This window comes from Tyto alba, unplaced genomic scaffold, assembly GCF_018691265.1.
Source record: "Tyto alba isolate M040663 unplaced genomic scaffold, T.alba_DEE_v4.0 Super-Scaffold_14, whole genome shotgun sequence".
NCBI classification, from domain to species: Eukaryota; Metazoa; Chordata; class Aves; order Strigiformes; family Tytonidae; genus Tyto; species Tyto alba.
This window is the reverse complement of record NW_024881276.1, coordinates 9,547,677-9,569,000: the sequence shown is the minus strand read 5'-3', so window position 1 is coordinate 9,569,000 and position 21,324 is coordinate 9,547,677. Positions and strand designations below refer to the sequence as shown.

The 21,324-nt window shown below is 51.0% G+C and overlaps 2 protein-coding genes across 2 annotated transcripts in view; one reads left to right on the top strand and one right to left on the bottom strand.

Moving 5' to 3' along the window:
* Positions 1-1,265: 1,265 nt before the first annotated feature.
* On the bottom strand, positions 1,266-6,143 carry LOC116964395 (homeotic protein female sterile-like). Its single transcript, XM_042788926.1, has 3 exons — positions 5,016-6,143; positions 2,415-2,462; positions 1,266-2,328 (listed from the first exon to the last, which is right to left on the bottom strand). The coding sequence occupies exons 1-2, from the start codon at positions 6,117-6,119 to the stop codon at positions 2,454-2,456; spliced, it is 1,113 nt and encodes a 370-aa protein (XP_042644860.1). The 5' UTR covers positions 6,120-6,143; the 3' UTR covers positions 1,266-2,328; positions 2,415-2,453.
* Positions 6,144-13,058: 6,915 nt separating this feature from the next.
* ARHGAP6 (Rho GTPase activating protein 6) overlaps positions 13,059-21,324 on the top strand; it is a 340,774-nt gene continuing 332,508 nt past the window's right edge. The window contains exon 1 of the mRNA XM_032986910.2: positions 13,059-13,647. Coding sequence (XP_032842801.2) covers positions 13,141-13,647 — 507 coding nt within the window. The 5' untranslated portion in view covers positions 13,059-13,140. The remainder of the gene's footprint in view (positions 13,648-21,324) is intronic.

Genomic DNA, 21,324 nt, shown 5'->3' with positions numbered 1-21,324 from the left:
GCAATGAGGGGGGAAAGCACACATGCAACAATAAACCTCAAAGCAGGGATGCACAAGTACCACAGAGAAATTACTGGGTGGCTCAAAGACAGTGATGAAGGCCAAGTTTATGAAGGAAGAAAATAAAAGGAGGGTGGGGGGAGAGGGGAGGGGATGAGGGGTAGTCCAAGTCCCACATGTCATGAAAAGACCACTGCTAATAACCTGAAAGGCAATTTCTTTATGAAAGCAGGCAGCAATTTTAAAGCAGCCACTGCCACTGGAGAGCAAGGCAGAGCCCTGGCAGTTGTCTACAGCAGACACAGAAGACAGGGTGGTCCAACCCAGCACCAGTAGCAACCAGGAAACTGGGAGGTGACAGAGTGCCAGGAAGGGCACCAGACTATATGAAGGCTGGAGAGAGTAACAAAGAAACCCAACAAATTCTTGGCAGAAGGGCTCAGCAAAGAACATTAGGAAGTGTTTCAGACTCCAGCTGGGTATGCTGCTCCCAAATAGGACAAGAAAAACAAAACTGTTGCTGCTTTGCTGCTCTGAGTCAGTAGGTTAAGACCCACACTTGAGCAATTCATCAGCGGGACTGAGGAGACCAACATCTGCTCATCCTTCCTCACTTCACATCCCCCTCTCCCCACGCCTCCCCCCAAATCCTGCCATTATTACAGCACTTCCTCAGGAGGAGATGCCTGCAGTGGTTCATACGTAGCAAAGATGGGGGAGAAACACAACATGGACCAGCGAGTAACCGAATTCTGATTTCTTAAGAAAACAGGACAAAGGAGAAGCGGCATGAGCGATCTGATCACTGAGCTTAAGCCCCTTCTCAGAAATTAAAGGTATTTTACAGGTGGAATTGCAAGTTATAAAAAGTGCTCTATATTCTGTTGTATTAAATGCAAATAGCTCAGCATTCATTGGATCAGAGTCCCAGTTTGGTGGCCATTAAAACACTGGTATTTCAGTACAGCAGCTATTTCATTTTTAGACAGAACAAGGCCTGATACCCATCACTGTCTCAACAACTGGCAAAGATGAATAAGCTACGGCAACTACAGTTACAACATTATTAAGTCTTTATGTAAAATATTGAAAGCAAATTTCAAAGGCTGATTTGTTTTCTGTTGATAGTTAAGGTTCGGTTACGCTTTAATAACTGAAAACCAGAAATTTTGTAAAAGGCCAGGTGATGTAAAAAAGTGATTACAAAAGGGGAAGTGGCAATATAAGAACAAGGAAGGAAAAAAAGGCTAAGATTAAAACCAGCATTTATATATAAAAATTTATTTAGGTGAAGTCACAAACAGTTTAATATCAATTTACAAACACTTCATGTTATGCATATTATTGAAACTATCAAGAAAGGTAAAGGAGAGCAGATAGTGGCAGCTTTTTCCTGAAACAACTAAAGGCATACCCTTACCATCATGCGCGTTACTGGATCATAGTATTACCTTGATCATACTCCCTAGTATGCAAGGGAAAAGGAAAAGAAAACAAAACACTGAGATGTAAAATGGTTAAACTGTAATTCAGTGAACATGATTTTCCTGAACGCCAGACTACAAAGGTCTAGTCTGATGCTCAGGACCTTTAGTATTCTACGAGGATAAAACCAGAATAATAATTTAGGTCAATTATATTTCATCAAGAGTTTTGTAATGCACAGTTGGGATATAACTGATTTCTGGCACTGACACCAATGGTTAATGCATTTTTCAGAGAAGAATGGAAAGGTGATACTGAGCCTCACAGAATAATTCTGTTGACAACCTGAGTTATTATACCGAGTGTATGATACTGTTTCAAGTCAAATATACATTTATGTTGCAGAGATTCTCAATGAAATGGTAAAAGTAACATCTGTAACAAGACAAGTTATGATTTATTTTTTTTTTTAAAACAAATATAGTACATAGCTTTTTGAAGTGTCCGGTTGTGATCTGCAAAGATCCAGGATTGCACACAAGTTTGCTCAAATGAGAAGGATTAATCTGCACATTAAATTGGCTTATACTTTCAAAGTAGTATTTTAGGGCAGGGTTCTCCTCCGGGAGACTGTTCCTGACCTCATTCAACCAATGTTCAATTTATTCACCTTCCTGAATCTTTGCCCTCTTTGGATAGTCTGTGACAAGTGCTGCGCTGCAGGAATTCCTGTTTTCCAGCAAACTGGCTTGCTCTGCAGGTTTGTAGTCCATTGTTACAATTGCTGATTGGGTAAAATGAATTTCCTATGTCTTCTCTAGCACAGCTTGCAACGCAACAGAAGCAGAGGTAAAAGAATGCACTAGAATACCAGAGCTCCACTTAAACACCAACGGAGTCAGGCTGTTGGCACCAATAAGAAATTCTGTATTTAACAAATCTGCAAATATTTAAGATCCAAAGTTAGTCAGTTTTATAAACAAACTCACCCACTTAGTCTGACTGCCATCCCAACTGGCCTTCTGTTTTCATGGAGTCTGGAAAAACAACAACAAAAAAAAAGAGAATTGTCTGAAGTTACACATATAGACATAGATTTACAGGAACGAATCTCAGCTATCCCACATAAGTGCCAATTATCGCACTCGAACTAAAGCTAGCGTTTCTCACTTTGTTCTTTCTGTGTAAAGCAAAGTTACAGCTCTTCATCAGGGCCTTGGAAAGGACAGCTAGCGTCAAACACGACACTTAGTTTTCCTTGAATTTGCTTTTACTGGTTAACCTTCTGTGGAAGTGCAGAACTAGAGATACAGGCACTACACCAAGCTGAAACTTAAGGAGCCTTCAACCGAAAGGTGAAATGAAATCTAGTCAGGCTGCCTAATGTTATCCCTTGAAATTATGAAAACAGAATCAGTTCAAACAAACAATCTGGAAGAAAAGGTCTTTGTAAAACACCTCCTCTTCCTCTTGACAGCATGAATGTGGAAAAGCTTAGGTTCTGGCCAAAGCCCACAGAAGGCGATTCTTTCCCATTTTAGTTCTCTGATCTTTTGCCCAAATGTGAAGCCACGTCTTACTTATCTGAAGTAGTTTTACACAACATAATTAGAGCTTGCAAAGAGCTGGGGAGGTGCAGGAGAAACCAACAGGTCACCTCCAAGAGAGCAACAATTCCTTGCAGTTGCCTTGCCAATGATAAACTCATTCTTTGTCCTAGGCCTCATCTACATTTAACAGCTGCTCAAACCATTATTTCAGTTAAGGACAGTTTTCTCTTTTAAAACAGTTATAAGAGACTATGTGCTAGTAATCAAAAACTGCTCTAATAATAGAAAGGCGGTTGAACCCACACTGAACAATTGCACAACTTTTGCTTTTCATTGTGCTGCTAAAGCACTCTTTTTATAAACATTAAACTTTTGGTACTTTGTAAGTTATTTAGTTAAAACAAACATTTATAATTTTTCTTTACATGATTTCGGGGCGTGGGGGAAATCAATGCCACTGCTAAAAATCAAGTGGGAAATTTCCACAAAACCAAAGGGGATCGAGACCTCTGGTGCCTCAGCAGACAACAGTGCAAAGCTCTGCACTGACAGACTGATTGCTATGGAAGAAGTTACAAGTCTGGTTAACATGGCAAGATGAAGATCCAGCCTTGGATGAGATGAAAGATATAAGCCATTGACCATCTGGTGTTGACATAAGATCGGCAGCAAAACAAGAACTGAGCTGTTGTTCTCAAGAACGGAGAAATCTAAACAGATATCAGAAAAAGTTGCATAAACCTAGAGCATCAACCACAGAAGGCACCAAGGCCACAAGGCCTGCTCGGGGACCTGTTCATCTATATTACTTCAAGGGGTTTACTCCCTGTCTGTGTTGCAGGTTGGCCCAGAGAATTCACTTTTGATAGGTACCAAAGTTGGGACTTGCTGTGGCACAGCAAATGCTCCCCGATGCCCTGAAAAAGGGTGCAGATCAGGCTACCAGAGTCAAACAATTTAGCCACTCCTCTGTGCTGGCAAACCCCGGGAAGCACAGCACCCGATGAGCCAGCAAAAACCCTTCAGGAATGCAAAGGTGCTTCTTACGGTCCTAAAAAACAAAGTTTAGGAATAACGACAGCCAATATAGCAGAATCTCCCTGCCATCATTCAGCAGGCATGAAACTCATCCTGCAGCGTTTTCTGTGCTAGGGATCTGACAGACCACAGCCACCAGTGTGAGAGAAGCAGCACAACCCCTAACACAGGCAGGCAGCCCCTGGTACGGCGGAGCTTGCTGTCACAGCTCACGTGGTGGAAAGGGTAGATCTGCCCACGTACGTCAGGGCTTATACCAATCCAGTGACACTCGATGCCTGTATCGAAAGCAAAAGCTTAACATACACAAAATCTTCCTTACTTCCCTTAATCGCCCCCACCATCTTTTCCCACAAAACGGGCCAGAACTCGTGGACTGAATGTACCGAGTCCAAAACCAGGTTAAATCTCCAAATCACAGTGAATTTGCAAGCTGTGGCCATTCGTATCGAAGTTTATCTTTATTTGCACTAATTTTTCTGGCCTCTCACACAGCCTGCACCTACCACATGCTCCCACAGTAACAGGAGAGCTTGCACTCTTTGTCTTACATATGGATAGTTGTATTGCTGAGAATGTTAATGTTTTAAAGACAACTCAACAGGAAAAAAAAAAAAAAAAACAAACCACCAAAACACACCTTTCCTTCTAACATCTTACGGAAAACGCAATTATCTAGCAGGGGAGGGAATGAGTGGGGCTCCCAATTTCCAGCAGCCAGAGAAATAAATGATACAAACAATTATTTGCTGAGACCGTGCATTTCTCTCCAGCAATGCCCACACCTTCCACGGCGGCCAGCCTGGCGGGACACCCGCCTGGCCCCACGCCTCGCCAGTGCCTGCCACGGCCCTGTGGCCAGTGCCACGACACGGGGGGGCCACCGACCGACTCGGGGGCAACCCCGACCGCCCCCCTTCTCCTCTTCCCCATCCGAGGGGGGCACCGTGGCCGGCCAGGAGAGCGGGGAGACGCGCCGCGGCGGCCGTCGGCCCGTCACACCTGGATTTTCTCCTCCCGCTCGGGGCTCTGGGCCGGCGGCGGGGCCGGCGGGGCCTGCGCCTCGCCCTCGGCACGCGGCTGCCGGCTGACGAGCGACTTGAGGGGCGCCATCCACTTCATCCAGAGGTCGAGGTCCACGTCGCCCCAGGGCAGGGTGGGGTCCTTGGCCGCCCGCCGCCGAAAGTCCTCGTCGTAATTCATCCAGGAGGTGCCCCCGTAGGTGGCGTGTAGCTTGCGGATGGTGTCCAGGTACTTGAACATGGCCCCGCAGCGCGCCGGGTGCTTCTCGCACAGCACGCTGGCGTACACCAGGAAGGCCGAGACCCACTGGTCCAGCGTGTCCCCCGGGCGCGGGCCGTGCTCGGGGGCCAGCTCTGTGTGGAGCAAGGAAAAGAGGTCAATGAACTCCCCCCGCCAGATCCGCTCCTTGGTGGCCTTGGCCAGCTGGTAGCCCAGCGGCCGCCGCAGCCCCACGTAGGGGGTGGCCGCCGCCTCCGCCGCCGCCGCCGCCGCCTCGCCCTGCCCCGCCGCTGCGGCCGCCGGGCCCCCGGCCGCGCCGCTCGCCGCCGCCGCCGCCGCCTCGGCGCAGGGGCTGGCCGCCAACGCCGCCGCCGCCGCCGCCGCCGCCCCCAGCGCGGCCTGCCGCTCCAGCCAGCGCGGGTTCACGTAGACGGTCCGCAGGCGCGGCGCGGCCCCGGCCCCCGCCGCCGCCGCCGCCGCCGCCGCCCGCGCCGAGCCCTCAGCGCCGTGCTGGAGGCGCAGCACGGCCAGGGCGGCCGGCGCGCCGCCGGGCAGGTCGCTGCCCTCCCGCCGCGGGGCCGGCTGCGCCGCCACCGGCACCTGGAGCAGCGAGGGCGCGGCCCAGGGCGGGGAGCCGCCCCTAGGCCCGGCCGCCGCCGCCAGCGCCTCTAGGCCCGGGAGGCCGAGCCGCGAGCCGGGCGCCACCGCGCCGAGCACCCATCGGGTCTCGGCGATGCCGGCGCGGTCCCGGGGGCTCCGCGACCTCCCCTCCTCCCGGCGCCCGGCGAGGGCCGTCCCCAGCGTCAGGGGGGCCGCGGTTCCGGCCCGGCGCCTACGGCGGCTCCGCCGCCTCCCACGTGGCATCGGCGCGGCGGCTCCGGGCGGGGGGCGGGGCCGGAGGGCGGAGGCTGCGGCCCGGAGGGGCGGGGCCTGGCGGCGCGGGGCGGGGCCTCCCTCCCCGCCCACACCGCCCACACTCCCCCCCCGCGGCGCTGAGCCCCCCGCCCGGCCACGGTCGCGGTCACGGCCACGGCCGCGGTCACGGTCCCGCACGGCTCAGCCCCCGGTGACGTGGCCCGGGGCGAGGGCCCGCGGCTGTGCCCGGCGTGCTGTGCCGGCACGACTCGGCGGGCGGCCCGCGGTGGGCGAGGGGGTTAAGCGGCCCCCGGGGTGCCGCACGGGTTTGCAGTTTGGCACTTAAATGCTGGGCTTGGAGCATGTAACATGTATACTCTCTCTCTCTCTCGATATATTTAAATATACATATATATATGACTATATAGTGTATATATATACATCTATACATCTATACACCCATATATATACACATATACATATATATACACATACACACTATACATATACACTCTCTATACAAAACTGGAGTTACACACTATATAGCGTATGTATGCACTATGTATACAACTATATATACACACTACTGTACAGTAGGTACACAGCAGCAGTCCCTGTTGTTATTACTGCTTCAGCACAGCCAGTGTTTGGAGGAGTAATGACATTCCATCACTTTTTCCTTTCAGTATAAATGAGCATCTTTTTCTTTTTCTCTTTACAGAGAGGCTTTTGTTTGGTTTTGATTTTTGGTTTGGTTTTTTTTGTTTGTTTGGGTTTTTTTCCCCTTTTTTTTTTTTAAAAAAAGGGTGCTATTACCCAGATTCAGCTGTCCTAGCTAAGCACCGAGCAGCCCATCTGGGCACTTTCCAAGACTCCTCAGGGTGTCTCGGCGACTGACCCGCAGTGTCCCACGCCAGGGAAGAAGCAGGGAGGGCTTTACGGGAGATGCAGCCCTACAGGCAATTTCCTTCCTAGTCACGACAAAGCGCTCCCTGCGGCACAGTCACACACGTCTTACCCAGGTCACTGCCAAAACGCACGGTGGCCTCTGTAGGCACAGGAACAGGCCGTTGCAGAATTTGGTCACCACCTAGGTGAAGGTCCAAGACACCCGGAGCCAAAGCTGGGTGCTGGCTCCTCGCGTGGGCTGAAGCTACGCACCCGCTCCCCAGCTGCTTCCACAAACACTCCTGTAGCACCTTCTCCTTGGAGGAGCAGCAGCTTTGAACACTATGCTGAAATGCCCAAAGGTCACTTCCACTGTAATAGAGACAGAAGTTCTGTAAAAACTGTAACGGCTCTTCTGTCTTCATAGAAAAACTGGAAGAGCTAAAGTTTAACTGTAAGTCGTTGTGCCCAAAAAAATCAAATCCCAGGAGTTACAAAATTCTTATGTAAGAAAAAAGTAAGGTAAAGGAGTGGATTCATTTTTCTTATGCTTAATAAATTCTGAAGAAATATAGCAAAACGGTCCTATTTTCTAATTCACCCTTATTTTCAGAGATATTATTTTCAGAAATCTGAACAAAATAGACTTTGCTCAATTCTTGAGATTAATACACTCATATTTTGATAAACAATTATTGGTTTAAATACTATCAAAACCAGTGCAGCTGTGATGTGCTTTTAAACGTTTTGACTTTAAATTCTGTCAGGTATCTCCTTCTAATTCCAGAATAATGGGGCATTAATAACACCAGAGGTTGCTGAAAGTACAGCAACACCATAATTTCTCTAAAATGTGCCCATGCAGCAGGCTTGCTAGTAAGACCGGTGATGTACATTTATACGAAATCTGAAAATTTTCTGAAGGTTAAGGTTTTCTTGACTTTAACTCAAATGCATATTTGGTTAGAACTGCAGAGTTATTAAAGTTGGAGGGGACCTCCTTTGCGGGTACTGGCTTCCCCAGGCTGAACAAGTCCAGCTTTCCTGGCATCTCCTCACAGGGAAAAGGCTCTGGCTCCCAACTGTCTTGGTGGCCCCTCAAGGGACTTTCAGAGGTTTATCAAGGTCCTCCTTAACTGGGGGCACCCAAACTAGGTACAGTATTCCAGATGAGGTGTAACGAATGCTCTGTAACAGGCAATAAACACTTCCCTGGGTCTACTGACCATGCTTCTGACGATGCAGCCCAGGATGCTGTTAGCCTTCCTCCCTGCCAGGACTCTCTGCCGGCTCACGTTTGGTCTGTTGGTCACCAGGGAACCTGGGTCCTTCCCATCAGAGCTGCACCCCAGCCTGTTGGTGCCTAGCCCATAGAAATGCAGGGGGTTAGACCACATCAAGTCCATTTGTCCTCACTACCTTTCCTAAGATTTGTCTTCTCGTTCGTTTGGCCTATCTAAGCCCCTCTGAATGGCAGCCCCGTCCTGGAGTGCGTTGACTGTGAGCCTTAATTTAATGTTGTCCATGAATTGGTTGAGAGTGCACTCTGGGTCCTCCTCCAGGCTATTGATATGGATATTAAACAGGACAGGTCTCAAAATAGACTTCTGAAGAACTTCACTTGTAACCAGCTTCCTGGTACAGTATAAACCACGAATCACCAAGATCCAATCAGTTTTTCTCTCATCTAATTGTCCCAACAGGGAAGCTGTGGGAGACCATGATGAAGGCCTCCTATCCACTGCTCTCCCATCATCGATGGATCAAGGCAGGTGATCAGGTTGGTCAGGCATGATGTACCCTTGATAAACCCGTTCTGGGTCTTTCCAGCCACCTTTTTCTCCTCTATATGCCCAGAAATAGCTCTAAAGAGAACCTGTTTTTGTGGTTTTCCCAAAGTGAAGCTCACCAGCCTGTAGCTCCTTGGATTGTCTTTGCTCTTTTGGAAGACAAGGTGCAGCATTTAGCCTTTTTCAGCCATTAGGTACCTTTCCAAATCTCCATGACCTTTCAAAGATAAAAAGCGGCATTGCAGTGACATTGGCCAGCCCTCTGAGCACCTGGCTGGTTCTCCAGACTTGCAAGGGTTGGCATTCCTCAAGAGAGGATCCCCAACTCAGTCCTTTTCTGCTATGAACAGATTCTCTTCTCCATGAGGCACAAGGGCTGGCAGTCTCTGTTGGTGAAGATCATGGCAAAGGTGGCATTGACTACCGCAGCCTTGTCTCTCTCTGCCTGTTGACACTAAGTCACCTGCTGCCTTCAGCAGAGGTCCTGCACCTTCCTTTTATATCCTTTCACTGCTGCTGTGGTGGTGGAAGCTTCTCTTGTTGCCCTTGACATCCCTTGCCGGTTACACCAACAGGTGAGCTTTGGCTTCCCAAGCGCCATGCCTGCACACCCAGGGAATGGTTCTGTACTCCTACTCCATGTGCTAAAACTGAGGATATTTCAGAATAAAACTGACGACTAGGAAGTTGCAATTGCCAAATGCATTAATCCCTCAAAATATTTCTGAATTTTTATTACTTCCTTGATCCGTATCACTATTGCTCACTTTCAGCAATACAGACTTGAAAACTTGAGTGATCTTTCACGTTGCAGTAAGTCAGACAACTGTGTAAGGCAGTAACAGGCACTGAGACAGAACTAACATCTTCACTGGATTTAAGCTTTCTCTGTAAAAAATATGACAGTGCAAACTGTTAGGAAAGCCCTTCCAATGCCATCAGTCAGCACATCCACTGACTGTACTGCTACTCCCAGCACCAGGAAGGACCGACTGTCCGATTCCTTGACTGATACTGCAACCTTATGGGCAGCAGTTACACAAACAGCTTTGCTCCAGAACAGAAGAGCTGATGACCAATATTGGATACAGCACTATTGTCTCACTATTCCTCTGCTTATATGGCTACAGCGCTGGTACTTTTTGGCTGGAGGTTAGTGAGATGGCTTGGGGACTACAACCGTCTTTCTGTTCTGTGCTTGCAGAGTGCCCACCAGCATCCTGGAGCCCAGCTGCACGGGTGGTGCTGCCAGGTCTCACAACAATGCAGTAAACAGTGATAATAAACAGCAACTTCAAAAATAATCAGCCAGTGCTTATATTGCTGTTGGCACCAAACGTTACAGAGAGCAGCGAAGGCAGTTAGTGAAGCTATCTACAGGAAGCATCTCTACGCATCTGCTGGCTTTGCTCACTGACTCACAGCTGTGATGGTTTTGCAGAACCCATCAGCCCATTTTTCATGAGGGCTCTCACGGAGAAAACTAGCTGGGCAATCGTAATACCTGGGCTGAAGTAGGTGGAAATAAGAATTCTCTGCTCCCACTTCATTTGGAGTAGTTACTTGTAAGCTGATGTACATTCCTAACATTGCACTTAGCTGATCGTTTCTGTCTCCCTTCACAGGTTGTGTGTGTGGTGTGTAAGGAGCTGAGTCTGTGCTTGGAGGTTTGCCAGCAGGCAGCTGGCTGTGCCCAAGAGTATCAGTTCTTCAAAGTGGGCAACGTGCTTCACTGAGAATGGCAGGAACAGTTTCCAGCAGATTTTGGAGGCAGGCATGATTGTCCTCTCTGCTCCTCATGTGATGAGCTCCCTGCAGCACTGAATTTCCCCCTCTGCCTTTTTCCTCATGTCTTCCTGTCCCTTTATGTTCCCATGATACATTTGCAAAGGACAAAAAAAAAAAAAAAGTGACTACTTGGAGCCACACGTCTGTATAGTTGTATTGCAGACGTGTCTCAACCAAATTGCTAGAATGGGCACAGAACCGCACAAACAAACTTGGATCATTGTTTTATGCTTCAGACCTTCTTTTTAGTCTCAAGCATGAGACCTTATTGAAGGCATTAATGAGGAGGCAAAATGAAGCTTTAAACAGAAACAGCTGCAAACTTAGCTGAGGAGGAACTAGCAGGCTTTGGAATTAGGCAATAGAGCAGTTTATTAAAATATGGGGGGAAAGCTCCCTTTTCAGACACAAAAAATGGAGGGAAAAGATCCCGTTTGGAAACATTACATAAAAACAGAACACCTCCCTTTGAAAGTGGATGGGCTATCGTGCTGTTTCTCTTTACCAACCTTAAATAATGCCACAAAGGAAAAGACTGTCTACTCCCTCTATTGATGAAACTAGAAAATGCTGCCACAGAGCAGGCTTTTTACCTGCACAGGCTCCAGGACACCTGGGAGGATGACACAATCCTGCACTAGGGTTTGAGGAGAAAGTGCAGCATGAGGAGAAAATAAAGCCTGTGTTGTGCTTGAGCACTTTATTTTCAAAATAGCCAGTCTTCTTCTGAGACATTTTAAGAATTGTCTGCAATACTTTTGGGGAGACTGTGGAGCTCGTGGTGTCTCAGGTCAAAAGAAGGATGCTTAGGCCCCATGGAATCAGTAGTCTAACGGTGATTTCATCTGAGACGGAGGAGATTCAAGACTTGCACCGGAGCTCTTAGCTAGTCTGTCCCTAGGCATCTTTCACTCTCTCCATAAATAAAAGTATAGGTCTGGAAACAAAACAGGATTTGGGTTTGTATGTTTTGCTTTTCATCTCAAAAAATGTAATGGCTGTATTCCTTACTGACAAAACTGAACTCACCCATGAAGCTAATGGCTAGCTGCAGTTTAACAGAAGTTGAAACAGTAAGTAAGCGATGGTGCGGGGCCTCCAAAAACAACCCTACAAGCATCACCGTTGAACTGCTTCCAGTGAGGGGAGGGCTTGGTGTTCCAGCTGGGAGAGGGGGCAGGAGTCGGCTCCTCCAGCTGTGGGACTGTTTCCCCCACCCCTGGTGGGGAAGGAGCTGGCCGGCTGGCTGGCAGCTGTCGCTGGGCTCTGTGGTGTTCGTCCTCTGCACGCCTTCTGTTTCTGCGTTTCTTTAAGGTTTTGGCTTTCCCAAGTTTGCTCCTTTCTCCCAATAAAGGTTTCCCCATCTGTGCTTTGAGGCCGAGCAAAGTCTCTACAGAGGATCAAGCAAGGATAGATACTTGTCCTGAGAAGCCTTAGCTTTGTTGGTGCCACTCTTTTTTCCTGCTGCCCTTGCCTACCCAGCAGAAGTGTTACCGGCCTTGCGTTACACATGGGCTGCCCGTGGAACGCGGGTCCACGTGGGGTTGCTCTGCACAGGCAGTCAGGCAGGACGTGCAGAGTGTGCCCTTCAAGGAGGTGTTTGTTGTGGTTAAATATGTAAGACCATCTTCTCAAAGCGGCACAGGACGGAAAGAGAGACTTGGGCCAGAAGATAACTGCTGGTTGAGCTCCGTTGAAGGCCCGCTCCCGGCAGCCCTGCAGACGTGTGCTGTACACTGCGAGCACCCTGCCCATTGCGGCAAGCTCTCCGCGAAGACGCCAGCTCTCCCCGACACGGCCCGGGAGGATTCGGGGGTCCCACAACGAGCAGCCCCAGCGCGCTCCCACCGCCCACCAGCGGGACGGGGATGCGGCGCTGGAGCTGGCAGGCTCAGGCTGGGGCTTTCCCCGGCTTCACCTCCGGAACGATCGCTGCGAAAAACAACTGCCCCTCGCTACTCCACCCCCCCCCCCAAAGCGGCACCGCACAGCGCCCGTGCGGCCGCCGCGCCCCGTCGGGGCCGCGCCCGGGAGCCCGGCGGGGCGGGCGGCAGCGGGACCGGCGCTCCCCGCCCCGGGGGGGGTGTGTGTGTGTGTGTGTGTGTGCGTGTTTGGGGGGGCCAGGAGGGCCAGGCCAACCGGGGATCCGACGGGGCGGGGGGGGGGGGGTGCGGCGAGCGGCTCCCGTGCGCACCGCGGCCGCGGGGGGAGTGACTCTGGCAGGCTGCGGCGAGCCGAGATAAAAGCTCCGCTGCTGCCTCCTTCCCTCCCCTTTTCCCTCGTAACTTTTTTTTTTTTTTTTTTTTTTTCCTTTTTCCCTTTCCCTCCCTCTCCCTCCCAGCAAAGTGACCGCGGCGGCGGCAGCGGCCCCGCAGCAGCCCCAGCGCCGGCCGCCGCCATGAGCCCCCCGGTGCCGCCGTCGGGCCGCGCCGCCGGGGGCTGAGCCCGGGCGCGGCGGGGGGGACGACGACGACGACGTCCCGCAAGCCGCCGCTCTCCGCGCCGGGGGCCGGAGACAGCGAGAGCCCGGGACCCCGGCGGCGCCCGGGGCAGCGGCCGCCGCGATGTCGGCGCAGAGCCTGCTGAGCAGCGTCTTCTCCTGCTCCTCCCCGGCCGCCGCCGCCGCCCCCGCCGCCGCCAAGAGCCTCTCCAAGCGGAGGCTCCGCCAGACGCGCAGCCTCGACCCCGCCATCATCGGCGGCGGCCGGGAGGACGGCGAGGGCGAGGGTCGGGGGCCGCGGCCGCGGGGGGCCGGCAGCCCCCCGGGGGAGCGCCGGGGCCCTCGGGGCGCCCCGCCGCCCCCCGGCGCCTCCTTCTCCACCCCCAGCACCCCGCTGGAGCGGTCGCCGCCGGGCAGCGCCCTCTTCGATGAGGAGAGCCCCCGCGGGAAGCGGAGCCCCGGCTGGGAGCTGCCCTTCCTGGCGCGCACCCCCTCGGCCTCGGCGCTCAGCGGCCCCGCCGGCCCCGCCAACAGCATCTTCTCCTCGCCCCGGCGCTGGCTGCAGCAGAGGAAGGGGCAGCCCTCGCCGCCCGGGCCTCGCCCCGCCGCCTACGTCGTGTGGAAATCCGAGGTAGGCCCGCCCAAACCCCGGGGGACCGGCCCCCCCCCCCCCCACCCGCCGGAGCCCCGCACCCGCCGGGGCGGGGCGGCCCCTCGGGCGTGGGTGCGCCGGGCCGGCCCCACGCGTGTCCGCGGGAGGGCGGGCAGCGCCCCGGGCTGCGGCCGTCGGGGCCGCCGTGGGAGACGGGGGGGGGGGTGTGTGGGGGGTGTGTGTTAAGCGCCGGGGTCCGTGGCCCGGGGGGGGCCGGCGGCGGCTTTTGATGGACCCTCGAGCGGCTCCCCCCCCCCCCCCCCCCCGCGTTGTAGTTGCCCCGGGGCATGTGAAACCGTCCCCTCCCGCTTTCACACCTCGTAAACCGAAGCATGCGATGGCTTCTAACAAGACAGACAAATTATTTTTAATGTGCGCACCCAGAGAGCTGTGATTTATTTGACAACGCACATGTGTCAAAACCACATGAGGAGCGATCGTATTCCAAGACAAATCCAGCTTCGCAATGCAAATATTTGTTCGTTTAACTTGGATGTCGTCGACGTTGGGCTGCAGATACCATGCCATGCGGACCAATGTTATCCAAAGAATGTGGCATTGCTGCTTGATAGCGATTGCTCGGCCCGTTGGTTGTGCACAGCCCCGCGTAGCCGAAGACGAGAGTTTTTATTTGAAGAAATTCTCCATCCTGTTTGTAGCGATGAGGTTTCCCGCTTAACTGTTTCGTTGTGCCTCCTGGAGCGTCTGGGTTGGGGTCGGAAGGCAGCCTTTTCCTTTTATTTCCATTGCCATTTAAGATGTATTTATTATAAATAGCCAGTACTAACTCGATGTATCAACAAAACAGCCCCATTGTTTCAGTGGGATGCAGAAGTCCTTGAAAAATCGTTACCTTGCACGGTGCTCTGGGCTCCAAGGCCAAACCAGGCACCAGGGTGGCAAAAGATTACAAAAATGGTTTTTAAGGGCAGAGGCTGCCTCTCACCCCTAACGAGCCCCCCGCATCCCCCTGTTATCTTGGGGTATAAAAGTTGTCAGCATCTGCCAGCTGGGACGGGGTGTCAGCGCTTGGGGGGTGACTTCAGGCACGATGCTGGCTAATGCTGAAAGAGGTAGCCAAGATTTTTAGCAGTTTTCGAAAAATGGATTCTTATTATTAAGTCTTGTGATCAGAAGTTACTCTTAGCAATAACTCTTCTTGATGCTTGAATTTTAAGATAGTTAAAAATTAATGATTTCGAAGAACTTTGTGGGAGTTGCAGTGTCAGTGACAAAAAAACCTTGAAATGATAGAGTGGATAATGACTTTTAGATGCTTACGCTGATTAAGGGTAAGTTGGCTGCTTGTTGGCTGGCGATTTGATGAGGAACATCAAAAACTCTGAGTTCTGTAAGATTTCCTGGGCAGAGTTTCCTGAATGAGTTCAAGACTCAGAGCATGGTCTCTGATCTGCAAATGTAAGCAGGTCTCCCTGTTTGCACTGAATCCACGCAAAGGTGTCAGACACTCGGGGCGTTTTTTTCAGATCTGTGTGTCATCAGACCATGTAGCACAGCACATCTTCAGACTGCAAATTCAAAAGTATGATTTTTTTTTTTCCTAATTCGGTGTGTATCTAGCATTTTTAAACAGACCTTTTTTGGGGGGGAGGGGGATGTGTATTATATTACTAATAACATGATTGCAGTATGGTGATATAATTTATAGTTAAATTCAATTCAGTGCAGTTTTGTGTGATGTTACAGCACTGTTCACTGACGAATTGTTGCTTACTTGGCATTTGAACCTGGGTAAGTATCTTTCATACATTTAAGAAATGGGTGTCTACACTAACAAAGCATGATTTTGTATTTTGGAGGAGTCTTCTCTAGTGGTGAGGCCTGATTTTTAGAGTAACTGAGGCATATGTGTGAGTGTAGTTTAAAAAAAAAAAAAAAAGATGACATTTACGCTAGGAAAAAATAACCCTAAACCTCAACATGTGATTCTGCTGTAAGGGAACAGTTTTGGGAAGGTCTGGGGCCAGTGCTGTCGGGGCGAGCGAGTACCCACGTCTCTGTGCCGGGTCCCTGTGGCCGGGCTGGGCGGGTGGCCAGGCCACCCCTCTCCACGAGCCCTCGGGTGGGCACGAGTGTCCCCTCTGTGGCGGTGGTGGGGCTGTGGGGCAGGGCTCCCTGGGAAGCTGTGGTGGTGTATGCCGGTTGCCACCTAACCTGAAACCGGCTGTTTTCAGAGATTCTATTTTCAAGGCGTTATACAAATATTAACTTAGTTATAACTATCAGCAATGACACATATAAATGATTTTAATCTGTATTTTAAAAGAAACTGCACATACGTCATTTTGATCGTGTTTCCTCTCTTATTGCAGGCGGGCATCCTAGTGGTCATTCGGTTTGGTTTTATCGTAAAATAGCATTGTTCGTAAAGGATTTAGTTTTCTGATTCCTATTTAGTCTTTACTGGAAAAGAACTTGTTCAATTTTTAGGAAGTGAAGGATTCTCTGCCTCTGGAGCCCCAGAGCTAGCTGTGGCAAAGCAAGTGTGCTTGAGGAAGTGAAAAAACCCCACATTTTATTGGGTAAAAAGGAAATAACTATTTATATTATTGTAACTTTAAAAGGTCCCATTATCCAAATTACTGCATTCTCAATGGGAAACCTGTAGTTCTGTTTTTTTCAGCTTAGAAAATTAAATTCATCATGACGATGATTTTACTCAGCTGTAAAAGACCACTGAATAGATGACTGCAAGCTGAAAAGGAGCATGGAAGGTTTTGGTTTGAGTGCTTAAAAGTTCCCAACCTGTTAGCTGGGGAATAAAAGAAGTCTTCACTGCAAAACCTGTTTTCTTTACCTTCATTCCAACACCTTCAGTATAATTGCACTTTTGGGAAAATATTTCTCTAAAGCCACCGTGCAAGCAACAGGGCTATACGCTAAAAATAATATTTTAGGAGATACAGGTGGGAATTATTCTCTCCCTGCCTTCCCTAATCTCTAAAGCAGGAAAAGAAGTATAAAAACGCCGTGGAGATTTTTCTCTTCAGACCCCCCCAGAATAGTCGCTTCCGAGCGGGACCTCGTTGCCCTGTCCCAGCTGGAGCTGCAGGGTGGCTCCCGGTGGGACGCGGTGGCGATGGGGTGTGCGGCTGGTGGCGATGGGGTGTGTGTGGCTGGTGGGGATGGGGTGTGTGGCCGGTGGCGATGGGGTGTGCGGCCGGTGGCGATGGGGTGTGCGGCCGGTGGCGATGGGGTGTGTGGCTGGTGGCGATGGGGTGTGTGGCCGGTGGTGATGGGGTGTGTGGCTGGTGGTGATGGGGTGTGTGGCTGGTGGTGATGGGGTGTGCGGCCGGTGGAGATGGGGTGTGTGGCCGGTGGCGATGGGGTGTGTGGCTGGTGGCGATGGGGTATGTGGCTGGTGGAGATGGGGTGTGTGGCCAGTGGTGATGGGGTGTGTGGCCGGTGGCGATGGGATGTGTGGCCGGTGGCGATGGGGTGTGTGGCTGGTGGAGATGGGGTGTGTGGCTGGTGGTGATGGGGTGTGTGGCTGGTGGAGATGGGGTGTGTGGCTGGTGGTGATGGGGTGTGTGGCCGGTGGTGATGGGGTGTGTGGCTGGTGGCGATGGGGTGTGATGCTGGTGGTGATGGGGTGTGTGGCCGGTGGTGATGGGGTGTGTGGCTGGTGGCGATGGGATGTGTGGCTGGTGGCGATGGGGTGTGCGGCTGGTGGCGATGGGGTGTGTGGCTGGTGGCGATGGGGTGTGTGTGGCTGGTGGGGATGGGGTGTGTGGCCGGTGGCGATGGGGTGTGCGGCCGGTGGCGATGGGGTGTGCGGCCGGTGGCGATGGGGTGTGTGGCTGGTGGCGATGGGGTGTGTGGCCGGTGGTGATGGGGTGTGTGGCTGGTGGTGATGGGGTGTGTGGCTGGTGGTGATGGGGTGTGCGGCCGGTGGAGATGGGGTGTGTGGCCGGTGGCGATGGGGTGTGTGGCTGGTGGCGATGGGGTATGTGGCTGGTGGAGATGGGGTGTGTGGCCAGTGGTGATGGGGTGTGTGGCCGGTGGCGATGGGATGTGTGGCCGGTGGCGATGGGGTGTGTGGCTGGTGGAGATGGGGTGTGTGGCTGGTGGTGATGGGGTGTGTGGCTGGTGGAGATGGGGTGTGTGGCTGGTGGCGATGGGGTGTGTGGCCGGTGGCGATGGGGTGTGTGGCTGGTGGTGATGGGGTGTGCGGCTGGTGGCGATGGGGTGTGTGGCTGGTGGTGATGGGGTGTGCGGCTGGTGGCGATGGGGTGTGCGGCTGGTGGCGATGGGGTGTGTGTGGCTGGTGGCGATGGGATGTGTGGCTGGTGGCGATGGGGTGTGTGGCTGGTGGAGATGGGGTGTGTGGCTGGTGGCGATGGGGTGTGTGGCCGGTGGCGATGGGGTGTGTGGCTGGTGGTGATGGGGTGTGCGGCTGGTGGCGATGGGGTGTGTGGCTGGTGGTGATGGGGTGTGCGGCTGGTGGCGATGGGGTGTGCGGCTGGTGGCGATGGGGTGTGTGTGGCTGGTGGCGATGGGATGTGTGGCTGGTGGCGATGGGGTGTGTGGCTGGTGGTGATGGGGTGTGTGGCTGGTGGTGATGGGGTGTGCAGCCGGCGCGGGCCGTGCGGCTGCGCTCCTGGCCCCCGCAGCCCCCCGCAACCCCCCGTGCTCCCGACCCCGGTCTGGGAGCGCCCGGCCCAGCTGTGGGCAGGTTTCACAGCCTGCACCCGTGCTCCCTCACCAGCCGATCTGTGATTGCTGCAAAGGAGGCCAAAATCGCCGCAACAGCTTTGATATGAGGCCAAGAGATCGATGGATGGATTGATTGTTTTACCTTTTTTCAATTGTAGATCTTTGACTTTGGCATTTTATCCCACAACCCTGTCTACTGGCCTAGGGAGGGAAAGGTTGCTGCTCAGTTCACGTGGCCATTCATAAATAATTTTTAATGGAATGCCAGGGTGCACCGGGGATTTCCAGTTTCAGCATCAGGTCACGGCTAAGGGCTCTCCACAGAGAAAGGTGTTAGGCCTAGGGTCTTGGATCCACAGATTTTTGGATGCGAAGCTTCATGTGACAGGGGTGTCTCTCACTCCTGGGTGATCTGGCTCTTCTTTATCGACATGTAATTTTACTTATGAGAATATTTTACAACTGTAAAGATTATTTTTTGGGAGATCTTTACTTCTCTGACAAGCATTCTTTCCACTTTCTATTATCTGGTCATGTATAAGCTGCTTAAATAAAAAACCTGTTCCTGGGTCTGTGGAAATCAGTGACAATGTTTCCAGTGGTTTCAGCGGGGCAGAGCGAGGGGGATTTTTAACAGGAGAAAAAAGCATTCATCCTCAATTCCCGTCAGATCTCAGCTGTCTCTTTAAGCCATTTTCCTTAAAGAAAATTCACTTTCACTTACAAAATTAAGTCTGTTATGACTGTTACGCTTTCATTAAGTGTTTCATAAGGTTAAGCGATTCTCTAAGTAAGCTAAATATCACAGAAAAAGGTGGTGAAAATATGCAGAGATACCTTAATGCTTTGATTCCGACAACATTTAGTCACACATTTATGCTTAAGTATGTGAGTAGTCCCATACAAGTGAAGGATGCAGGTGTTTTTCAGTGACTGACTGGAATACGTTTGCCAGGTGCAAAGTCCAAAACAGCTCAAAAGGAATTGATCTGTGTGAAGGCTCAAGTTGTGTTAATTCTTCTGCTTATTTTTCTGTCCTAAAGTTGGCAGTGGAAAGCCACAGCATATGTATAACAAACATGGCAAAGCATGTGAATGCATCTGAGTAATCTCTTTGTTATGATAAACCAAATCTACACACTTAAACTTATACGGTCCCATTATTTTCCTGTTGTACTCTGGTGTTACTAACTAAACGTTAACGTCTCCAGCTAATACGCTTTTTTCGGGGGAGAGCTCTTTTTAAAGTAATGGTAGCAAAGCGTCTGCAGCCTCCCCGCCTGCGTGCCTGGCCGCCGGGAAGCGGGAGGTACCGTTGCCAGTTTGCAGCTTGCTCCTCAGTGCTGTTGAGTTCCTGTGGACGCTTGGCTCAGCCCTTCTTCCCTTCTTCTTCCTCCTCCTGGCGCAGCCTGTGATCAGCCTGCTTGCTTGCCCAGGGAGGCTTTCTGTTGAGCACAACAGGGGCGAGGGGGTTTCCCATGCTGCGGGAGGGAAGGTTGTCCTGGTTTCTCACCGGGTTTTGGGGGAGAAGCCAGGAGTTGCCCTGGTGTCTCCTGAGCTGCCAGCTGGCCGAGCTGCGTCTAGCTGCAAGGGTGTTGGAGGTGCTCATCTGCAATGTCAGAACAACATTCTTTTAGCGAAATTATTCTACAACTTCTGCTTGAGTCATATGGAGTGATAATTTAGGTCATGGCTGCTGGAAATAGTGAACACTCACACCACCAGTTTCAGTTGGTAGGTGCCTTGGGAGGCACCTTCACTTGCTTGATACTTTAAGAGTTTAAGTCCCTTGGAAAGGCGGTCCCAGATTCCCTCTGTTCATATCTTCTTGCCAAAATTTCCCCCTGAGCATCACTGTTTTTTGCAAATTAATTTTAACTCCATTTTTTCCAAGTTGCTCTAACTGGCTAGCTTACTTCTTTCTGCTTTTTTATAGCCAGTGCTCGATTCAAAAATATACAGAGGGAAGGACATACATGAAAAATATCTTCTGAGATAAAGGGTAAAGCAAAATTCTTAAAAATTGGGCAAACCGAGAGATCACATTCCAATACAGATATGTATCTTTGGGTGCTTCGAATGAGTATTTTTCTTTGAGGTTAGTGGAACAAGTTGTTTTGGAGAGAGAAAGGACTGATCGCATAAGCAAGTTTGCAGGAGCAGAAGCTATTCATTGTAAATTTAGAGGAGGAAGAGCTTTTCTTTATTTTTCCTTCCCCTGTTCAGCTCGTAAGCAATGATTGATACATATTCCAAAAATTGTAGGTTACCTACAGAAGAGAGAGAAAGAAGGCAGTTTTCTCCTATTCATTAGGATGCATGAAGAAAGCGTGAAATAGAAGTATATGTGCTGCATCGCTGTCAAATGATCCAGCATGAGACACGTAAGCAAAGCCATCCTTTTCCCAGTTTTCAGTAGTCATTGCACTTCAGATGGTGCTGATGTAGCCGCGTGTTTGTCAAAGCAGGGGTAAAGCTGAAGCTTTTGAGGTGTAAAAGCAGAGCTGCTGCACTTGGAACTGGGGTTGAGGATCTAGCACTGAAGACTGCAGTAGTTCACATCATCTAAACATCAGTACTCCCCAATAAACTAATATAACGCTATACATGCAAATACTTTAATGGAGTACCTCCTCAACATTTAGTCTCTTGTGACAGTGTCTTATTTATTGCTTCCAGTTACCGTAGTCTTATAGGCTTTAACTCCATTGAGCTCTAGGCCTCATGTTTTTGACATTTTTGCTTCTTCATTTGCCCGTGTTTATTGTGTGTCTGGCTATGATGGGATGCTTTAGAATTGTTTCCCCATCAGAGGGAAAATTTGTCCGTCTTTGGGAATGAATCACAAGGAATGTATTAAATTGTCGTTGGCACTAGTTTTCTTTTTGCCATAATGATTTCTGAAGAGTGATATGTAGCTGAAGGTGAGCTCAGTGTCTGTTATTCTTAAGCACCTTGGTACCTTACCCAGACTTTTTT